The sequence below is a fragment of the Lactuca serriola genome, chromosome 3 (assembly GCF_051521515.1).
Source record: "Lactuca serriola cultivar US96UC23 chromosome 3, Lser_US96UC23_V15, whole genome shotgun sequence".
NCBI lineage: Eukaryota > Viridiplantae > Streptophyta > Magnoliopsida > Asterales > Asteraceae > Lactuca > Lactuca serriola.
The window spans coordinates 10,716,159-10,726,563 of record NC_136410.1 but is presented as its reverse complement, the minus strand read 5'-3'; the positions used below and the strand labels follow the sequence as shown (position 1 = coordinate 10,726,563).

Below are 10,405 nucleotides of genomic sequence, written 5' to 3'. Positions count from 1 at the left end.
ACACTTCTCGGGTTCCATGTACTGGCTCCCTCTGTCTACCTCATATCCTTGACTAGGACCGGCGTTGGTTTTCTTCGGGTAGTTACCTAGGGTTCTCTTCTCGTGTAGACATATTGAATTTCTACTCCGTCTTACTTCCAATCCTGACTTTGAGTGTCATCGCTTCATGATGGATGACTGGAAATCTCGGAAGTTCAGGCGGATTTCCCACCGGTGTCCCTAAAAGGTATAGGCACTTGGTGGTTTCAATAGTCTCGTCCTAGTTCATTTATTTCCGAACTGTAAATCTTCTCAATGAATCTCTTATGGGTCTGAATCAACTCTTTGGTCGAACACTGAAGTGGATAGGGTCTTCTACAGGGTTCGTGTGAGAATGGAAATTTCTAGAGAATCCTAAAAGATTATTAACATTTCACTGGGTGATCCATATCGAGTCCTGCTACAATTACATAGGGTACACAAATTATATATAGCTTAGATCCGATAGGCCTTCGAATATGTGATACTAATCTATATCCACATCCCAACGAGGAAAAGGAAGTAGAGCGATACCGCACATTCTTAGTCTATGGGATCCTTCTTATATATAACCTTGGAAGTATACCCTCTGTAATCATAGGTATATCAATAAGGATCTTTTTAGTTTTTCACACAAGGTTATCTATGGATCCTAAAATACCCCTATGGTATTTTAATTACTTGTTTGATTCTTAACTTCTGAATATGATTATCGGATTAATGTGAGTCTTTAAGTATTCCAAAATACTCCCATAGTATTTTAAACTTTATGTTTGGATCTATCATTCCTAGTTGGTAAGTTTTAGATTCGTTGCAACACCACCATCACTCCCAAGCATACATTGGTTGTATCTCGAATAAATGTAGTTGATCAGGTTACATTTATTCTAGCTTACGATTACATAACTGCTCAGGTTTGACGGTAGTGGTCAACATCCAAAGACTTTTATTCGTTCTTCTTGTGATACTTGTGTTCGAGTGTTTAGATTCTGGATGTTCTTATACTTTGGTAAAATATGGTTATATTTTAAAGTAGAATTCTTGGTCAGAGTGTTTTATCCCTATGCATTTATAGGTTGTATATCTTTTATGAATTGATATATTGAGCTCACTATAAACAATGCTCTGATACCAATTTGTCACACCCCAAAACCGGAACGGCGGAAACGTTCTGGGGTGGATGACGTCATGTCAAGTATCACAACATATGCAGTATAGTAATCAAAGTACAACAACCATTGCATTAATAGTAATAATTTTACATAGTTTACATTTCATAGCAACATCAAAGTAATACAAGGAATAGTATATAGATGCAGCTCGGTTCTAGACTGACTTCGCAAAGCTCCCGAGATGTACCTGTCTATCGCTGACCTGAGAATACAAGTTATTTTGAAAGCGAGTATCAACATTTTTATAATGCTGGTGAGTCCATAAGTATTTAGTGTCATTAGTATACATATGCATTTTTATTCAGAATAACTTTATGAAAGATAGTAGTTTAGAATCTACGGTGTATTAGCGTCCTTTCCAGAAAATCCTATATTTTCTAAATAAAAGCAGTCTTCTACCAAGACCCGACCGATTTATGTTTTAAGGAGTAGTTTTCCCCAAATTACTATCATTACCAAATACAGAATTGACTTTAAAAGAGTAATGAGAAAATCATAAGTGAAAATACTAGGGGAAAATAATATATACCTCAGCAGTAACACTGCTGACTAAACCAAAAGAAAACATAGACTCCAGGAGAGTATCGGATGAATGATACACCTGGCTCATTCTAACAAAAGGAAGTACAAACTCCAGACAGTATCGAATGAACGATATAGCTAGCAAAGTCTAAAACAAGAAAATACAGACTCCAGACAGTATCGAGTGAACGATACAGCTAGCAAAGTCTAAAACAAAAAGGGTGAATGTGAACCCGTATGTAACCATGTTGATCGACGATAGAGCATTCGATGACCCTCCAAGTCACGCGTAGAGGTAGTCGCATTAGAGGTAGTGGCATTATGTCACCCATGGGCCTTACCAGCGCGGACTGTAGCTAGTAGTCTGGGTGTGGGAGTGTCAGTCTCGTATAGATCTATACACATGATGTTTTCTCTCCTTCCCGGAGACTCTGGTTACACGGCGTTGGCGCAATGAAGTGTCGTAGAGGGAAATAGTGTGTCACATTCTAAAGTAAAAGAGAGAGAGAGAGAGAGATAGAGAGAGAAATAGAGATAGAGATAAAGATAGAGATAGAGATAGAGATAGAGGTAGAGATAGAGATAAAATCTCCTAATTATTCCTATAATAGTTACTAGAGTTCCAGAAACATGAATAATAGAAGGATGTCTGCACTACTCAAGGCGATGAATTGGCTGTGAGAGAGAGAGAGAGGTTTTATGTCCATACGTGTATACATGATATATAATTAATGTTTAAACGACCTTCGGACGGATAACCGATACCCACCAGACCACATCCCAACGAGGAAAAGGAAATAGGGCGAACTAGCCTTCCTAAGTCCTTTAAACATTATTTATATAACTATACAAGTATAGGCATGCATTTAACGAAATAGAAGCATAGAAGAAAACTTTAGTAAAACCTTTAAAAATAAGAAATTACGACTTGATGTCATTTTGTAAAACAAGCTTTGAAAACCTTTGGATAACCTTTAATGATCTAAAAAGGGATATTCATACTTTAACAAGATTCGAAAACATGATTTGGAAACCTTTAATCTAGATAAACAGTTTAACATGCAAAATCTATTTTGCTATACAGTATTAATCACATGCGATTTATCTAATAACTGTACAGCTCAACTTGTATTCCCCCCTCCATATAAAAGCAGTTAAAATCATTTAAAAGGTTAATTTAGGGGTATGAACTCACCTGTCGTGGGTGATTCGGATTAATGGACGGTATAGGATGCTAAGTGTCAAGTGAGGACTTGACCACACACGCGAATCCTATTTAACATGTAATGATACATTTAAGTATCCAATTAGTCATTTAACAATTAATTATGCAAGTTAGGACGCCCTAAAGCATGAAACACTTTGCTACAAGTGCTAGGAGTACCAAGGGTTGCATATAAAGAGAGTATAGTCTCACTTTGGAGTTTACTCCTCAAATGGTAGTACCTAGGGGTGTTTACGGCTTCAATACCACTTCCCCCATGAGTTTACGGCTGTAAACTCATGGTTGTGGTGCCATTGGGTTTTTGAAGGTCTTATATCACTCAAGGAATTATGCTAGACTCGAATCCAGGGCTAAGGAAGTGATTGGGGCTCAAAATGAACACAATTAGGGAGTTTACGGTCCTTGGACCACCCCCTTGGGTATTTACGGTCGTAAACACATGGGTTTACGGCCGTAAACCCATGTTTGTCCATTTCTTTTGTGTTTTGGGTGGTTCTAACTCATGCATGCAACTTTCTAGACACTTAAACAAGCATAGGAAGGTGTTAAGGGCACTTAAACACCTTGAAAAGGTGTTTACGGTTTTGGTAGATGCTCTAGAACCGTAAACTCATGTTTATCCCTTCCTTTCATGATTTTGGGGTTCCTAGTTCATGCATGTAGGGTTCTACTCCTTTATACAAACATTAGAAGGCATTTGGGGTATCTAAACACCTTTTGGAGGTGTTTACGGTTTTGGGATGAACTCCCCAAACCGTAAACTCATATGGACATGGGGAAATGATGATTTTCGAGTGCTAAACTCATCTAGGAAGGGATCTATGCTAGTTGTCAAGGCTTAGGATGAACCAAGGCACACTTTGGCATCCATTTAAGGGTTTACGGTCCAAGAATGTTCTTGGACCGTAAACACCTTGTTCTTGGTGTTATTGGATGATTTCAAGTGTAAACAAGTTTCTATTAAGCACACAAGAAGCTAGGGTAAGTGCACTTACGTTCTAGGAGCTTGGATGATCGTTTTTAGCGGATTTGACAGGATGAACTTATGATAGTTGAGAGAATTCCTTGAGTGTTCTTGAGGTGGGAGTTGGAAAAATGAGAGAAAATGACTAAGTGTCATATTTATACTCTCGGGGGTTCGCGGTCAAAAACTCCGAGTTTTTGTCCGTAAATTCCAAATTTTTGGAGTTCCGTGACTTAAGCTAAACATGGCAAGTTCTAAATTTTATTTCCTTAATTTTGGTTCGCTTGACGAATATTATATAAAATATTCCAACGGGCTTAAATCCGGCCAAAAATATTTTGGGATAAATTTGGCTAATTTTTGACGTGCTTAATTACGTTGTTAAAACAAACGGGAATTTCGGGTTGTCACAATCCTACATTACAGTAATCATATATGATTAAATAATCATATATGATTAAACATATATGATTACAGTATATATATGATATATGATTAAACATATATTTTTACAGTACATATATGATATATGATTAATCATAGATGATATATCCTACATTACAGTAATTGTACATGATTAATCATATATGATTACTCATAAATGATATATGATTAATCATATATGATTATATAATCATATATGATTAAATAATCATATATGATTAAACATATATGATTACAGTACATATATGATATATGATTAATCATAGATGGTATATCCTATATTATAGTAATCATATATGATATATCGAAATAGGTATATAATTTATACTTATATAAGCAACATTGGTCATTCATAGATTACTGGTGATTTATTTAAAAACAAAGACTTCAAGAAAAGATTTAACAAGATTTTTTGGAAATATCAAACCTGATGAATTTGAAAAGAAGTGGGATTTGATTATTAATGAATTCAATCTAGAAGATAAAAGATGGTTCAATGATATGTTTGAATTATGTGACAAATGCATACCTACATACTTCGGTGACACAAGAATGTCTGGATTGATGAAAACCACTTCAAGATCAGAAAGCATGAATTCCTTCTTCAACACTTACTCTCAATCTAGAAATTTACTTTTACATTTCATGATGAACTATGACACAACAATTCAAAAACAGAGAAATACACAACAAGAGCTTGATCTCAAACAAAGAAGGCGATATATAAATTTATTTCACCACGACTAATAGAAAAACATGCTGCAAAAGTTTATACAAGTACATTATTTTATGAAGTACAGAAATAAATCTATAAAGATTCCTGGTACTGCCAGTACGAACATCTTGCAACAAAAAATGAATGGGACTTATACAAAGTGGAACAACTGAACAAAAACAGTGATCTAAAAACAGAATTTGAGGTAATATATTCTTATTTTAATTTTTTTTGAATCGGTACATAATATAAAAAAAATATTCATTTATGATTATAAAACACTTAATGCTTTAATTTTATTTTGAATAGGTAGAAATAAAACTTCCAACAAATGATGTAAAATGTACATGTGAACACTTCAACTGCTTTGGGACTTTGTGCAGACATGCATTCAACATACTCATGAAACAAGGAATTAAGGAGATACCTGAACAGTACATTGAGAATCGTTGGAGAAAGGATGTGATATCAAGGCATTATAATTTTCGTAGACATGTATATGATACAGGAGACAGTGAAATTAACAGATCTGTCAATCAAGCATACTACAACTTTGAAGCATGTTTGGAATACGTAAGAAAAAATAAAGAAAAAATGGATTTGTTTGTTAAGAAAACAGAAAGCATGCTGAAGGAATATGAAAACGATCCTACAAATGAATTGCAGAAAAATAGGACAGATGTTGAAGAGGTAGGAAAGCTTATGGGCATAACTATTCCAAAAGACATTGACATCAATGTTCCAAATGTTCAAAGCAATAAAGGATGCGGAAAGAAAAGTAGAATTCAAAGTGCAGCAGAAATAGCGTATAAAAATTCAAACAAGCAAACAAGAAGATGCTCAGGATATGGAGAAAGGACTCCTCATAACTTGCGGACATGCCCAATCAAACTTGCAGTAGAACAATCATCAAATGCTACATATATATTTACTACTTTAATCAGTAATGAATAAGTCATAATTTTTTTTTCAAAATAATATACTTTTTGTTTAGTAAACTTTACTCTTTTTATAAAACAGAATTTACTATGATTTTGTCTTCTGGATTTAATCTACTTTGATAATTCTTTCTTTGATTTGATAATATATTCATTCATGATTAAACTTTTATTAAATGTTACTACAAACATTTAACATTACATATAACTATTATTCAATACATGTAATCATTACACATAACCATATACAATATTCATATGTAAAATCATAAAATATTATGTAATACTACTTCATATGTTTTGTTTAATCATAAGTGATTAAAAATATGATTACACATAAAAAACATCTAACCATTACATATAACCATATACAACAACATTGTTCCTAACAAATATACAACACTGCTAATAAAAAATCTAAAGATAACAATATTGATCATCATAGAATAACATCAAACATGATAAAATCTTCAATAACAAACAATTTCACAAGTCTCAAATATCAAGTTCCCCATTTTCAAGATTCTTGTTCTTCATAGTCCTAGCTAGATTTTCATACAGATTGTAGCTGACTCCAAGAAGTCTTCCACCATTACTTAGAAAGATTATCTCCATTGAACCTAACAAATCTTTACTACATATCTGATGTAGAGAAATGTTGTTCATTAAAAAAAATATTCTTTAAATGAACAACATTCATCTACTTCAAAGACATCTAGTAAAGATCCGATATGTTCAATGAAGATAAACTTTTTAAGTAATGGTGGAAGAGGTGTTCTTGAAGTCAGATACAATCCGTATGAAAATCTAGCTACAAATAAAAGAACAAGAATCTTGAAAAAATGGGGAACATGTTATTAGATACAGCAAAATTAGTTCTTTTAGACTTATAGATTCCATATTTTACCTGAAACAAAATGGAAGTTGTTTAGATCATAAATACATAATGGTGATATATAAAAATTGAAGAAATTAATAAACAAAACTAACCATTTGGAAATATAAGGACTCATCTTTGAAGAAATATAAGGCATAGCATGAGGTTACCAACTTTAGTTTTCATTTATAAAGAAAAGATTCTTCAATACAAACACTAAAAAACAAAAATAAAATCTTACAAAGATAAGATTCTGCATGGTGATGTATTCCATGCAGTAAAGATAAGCTCACTTATCAAGAAAAAGATATAATAAATTATAATGTGTTGTACAACAAATATAATCATTTATGATTACAAAAAAATAAAAAAAAAATAATCGATACAATCACTAATGATTACATATAAGCAACATATAATCAATAGTAAAAACATAAATTACATATAAAAATATAACATAATCACTTATGATTAACATTCAACAACATAATTCACACAAACAAACTTAGATAATAAAATCTACCAAAATACATATTAACTTGTTTTCCATCACCATGTTTTCCATCATCATAAAAACAAACATTCTTCACAATATCCATAACATACACAACATAAACAACCTTGTTCTTATAACATCATCAATAAGAAAATATTCAATCAAAAAAAAATTGACAACCTTCTTTCTATATTCCATTGAGCATCATATGCATGCTTACCACGAATCTTTTGATCAACTTTTTGATACTCATATGCAGCTTTCAACACATCATCACGCTTTGTATTAATCTCAGAAGTTAAGATTGTTGCTGCATATTTCATTCTCAACTTTTCCAGAATTTTTTCTTGAGAACCACCTTCTTTTGGAAGACCACATTTCCATTTAGAACCTTTTTCTCCAAAATAACTCTCCATATGTCTCATAGCAAAAACTCCACAATCCACTTTGTTATAAATTGTCCTCCATGGCATTGTCAATCTTACTGGAGTAATACTTTTATCAGCCATTTCATTTGCTTTAACATGACCGATCTCTTTTAGATACTTCAAAAAAGACTTTTTCTGAAAATCATATATGATTTCAAGTCAGAAAAATATAAGTATAATAATTATAAAATATATCATATATGATTTCAAATTTAAAGAATAAATATCATTTGAAACTTACAAGAGGTTTAAAAACTGCACCATACTTATCATCGAAATCAGCATCATCTGCACCATTATCAATAACCTCAAAAGCACGTTTCTTCAGATTCATAACAATAAGATATATGTGCTCATGCCTCAAAACCGGGAAAAATGCCTAACATCAACATGTATAATATTAGAAATAAAATATTTATATATATATATATATATATATATATATATATAAATACATATACCATATCAACATCCTTCAAAACCTTCAAGTCTCTATCACCACAAAAATTGCGAGAAAAGCTCTCCTTGAAAACTTTATATTTTCCAGTTTCATTCAAATGACCATATTCAAATAACAAAGTCTGTAATATAAGAAAATCATAAATGATTATATAATAACATGTAAATATTTAATAAAAAAATTATTAATAATAAAATAAAAACTTACAGTGTCAGAATTCATGAACAATCTAAGTGGAGAATTAACAACATCTCTGAATTTCTATTCATGATTTAGTATACGAGACCATGAGTCAAGAACACTGTAACGACCAATTTTCACGTCCAAAAATTTCATTTTTCAATCAATATTTAGTAAAATCATTTGCAAATAAACATAGTCTGATCAAACCATTTCATCAACATTTACTAAGTCTGAAAACCAAAACATGTGATCCATCAAAATGTCAGAGAATAATCCCAGAACAATCCCATGAATGCGGAAACAGTGTGTGTGTATGATGTGCCGCTACCGCGCCAGCTCCTTCCCCTTCGACGATGAGGTACCTGAAACCAAGACTATAAACTGTAAGCACGAAGCTTAGTGAGTTCCCCCATCGTACCACATACCATACGATCACATAACATACATACTGCCAGACTATTCTGGGGTGCCTGACTACCCGGTGCGGCCATTCTGGGGTGTCGACTACCCATGCGGCCATTCTGGGGTGCCGTCCTACCCGTGTCAAGCCATTCTGAGGTGCTGACTACCCATCGGTCCTAACAACCGATCCTTGGGGACTATTTCACCCCTACTGCTACTATCACATATATCATAACATAAACATATTATCGGACATATCTAGGGTGTCCGAACTACCCTTCGGTCGTATCAACCGAACTTGGGGACTATTCCCCTCCTACTACCACTATCATATATAACATATCAGGCCAGCATATAAACATATCATCACATACTGTCAGACATATCTGGGGAGTCTGACCTACCCTTCGGTCCTAACAACCGAACTCTACTACTATCACATATAACATATCATGCCAGCATATAACATATCAGGTAGTAGCAAACTTAGATGATATCACAAAGACGATCATCTAACATACAACTCCTACTGGTGGGCTGGCATTGTGGCCGTGGACCCACCGTTACTGGAAGGTAACTCACCTCAAAGTAGTTGCTGATTTGAGCGAGAACTGACTGTCTACTGCTACTGCTGCTGTTTCGAAAGTCCTCATAATTCCCACAAAATGATCAGTCAAACACTACTAGCTGAACCTAGGGTAAAATGACCATTTTACCCTTGACCACGTCAAAGTCCAAGTCAAATTCAACTTCCAGTTGACCCGACTCGCCGAGTTGGCTTTCCAACTCGTCGAGTCCCTACCCATTCGATTGTCCTTAATCCCGCCTCTACTCGTTGAGTTAGGCATTGAATCGACGAGTTCTCCTTCTAAACTGAGGTCCAAAGGTCCTTCATCCTACCCGTCAAGTTGCATGAACAACTCGTCGAGTTCATCTTCATCCGATGAACAACCCATGCTGAGACTCGCCCAGTTGTATGAACAACTCGCCGAGTCTGTTCTTAAGGTAAGAAGATGGCCTTGGACTCGCTGAGTCAGGGCATTGACTCGCCGAGTCCCTCCATGGGTGAGTCTGGCTTTCGACTCACTGAGCCCCCCCCCCCCCCCCCCATGACTCACGACTCCACTCAGCAAACACAAAAGGGGGGAAAACTCGGGGACTCGCGACTCGACTCGCCGAGTCGTTCACATGCAATTACTACATACTCGATTTTGCTTGAATCCAGCTCATGCCATATATAGATCTGGGCTCTTAGGGTAGGTTTTACACGTAAAGTTTCCAACTTTACGTGTATACATGCATAGGATGGGGATTTAAGGCTTAATAAAGACTAAAATGGTAGATTTAGGACATTCAAGCCTTTTATTCCCATAAAGGCCATGGATCTGAGCTTCTGGAGCTCAAACATGCCTAGATCTAGAGGTTAATCAACTCATTACCATCCCTAATCCATAAACAAGCTTGGAAATGGCTCAAGAAGAACTTTAATGGTTCCCTAAGGGACTCTTAGCATAAAAACAGAAGGAAACTGAGTTATACCTCAAGGAATCTCTGAAATAAC

General features: G+C 34.5%; 1 protein-coding gene across 1 annotated transcript; it reads left to right on the top strand.

The window, feature by feature from the left end:
- The first annotated feature begins 5,101 nt into the window (after positions 1-5,101).
- On the top strand, positions 5,102-6,014 carry LOC145095019 (uncharacterized). Its single transcript, XM_079032963.1, has 3 exons — positions 5,102-5,122; positions 5,179-5,265; positions 5,370-6,014. The coding sequence occupies exons 1-3, from the start codon at positions 5,102-5,104 to the stop codon at positions 6,012-6,014; spliced, it is 753 nt and encodes a 250-aa protein (XP_078889089.1).
- The last annotated feature ends 4,391 nt before the right edge of the window (positions 6,015-10,405 follow it).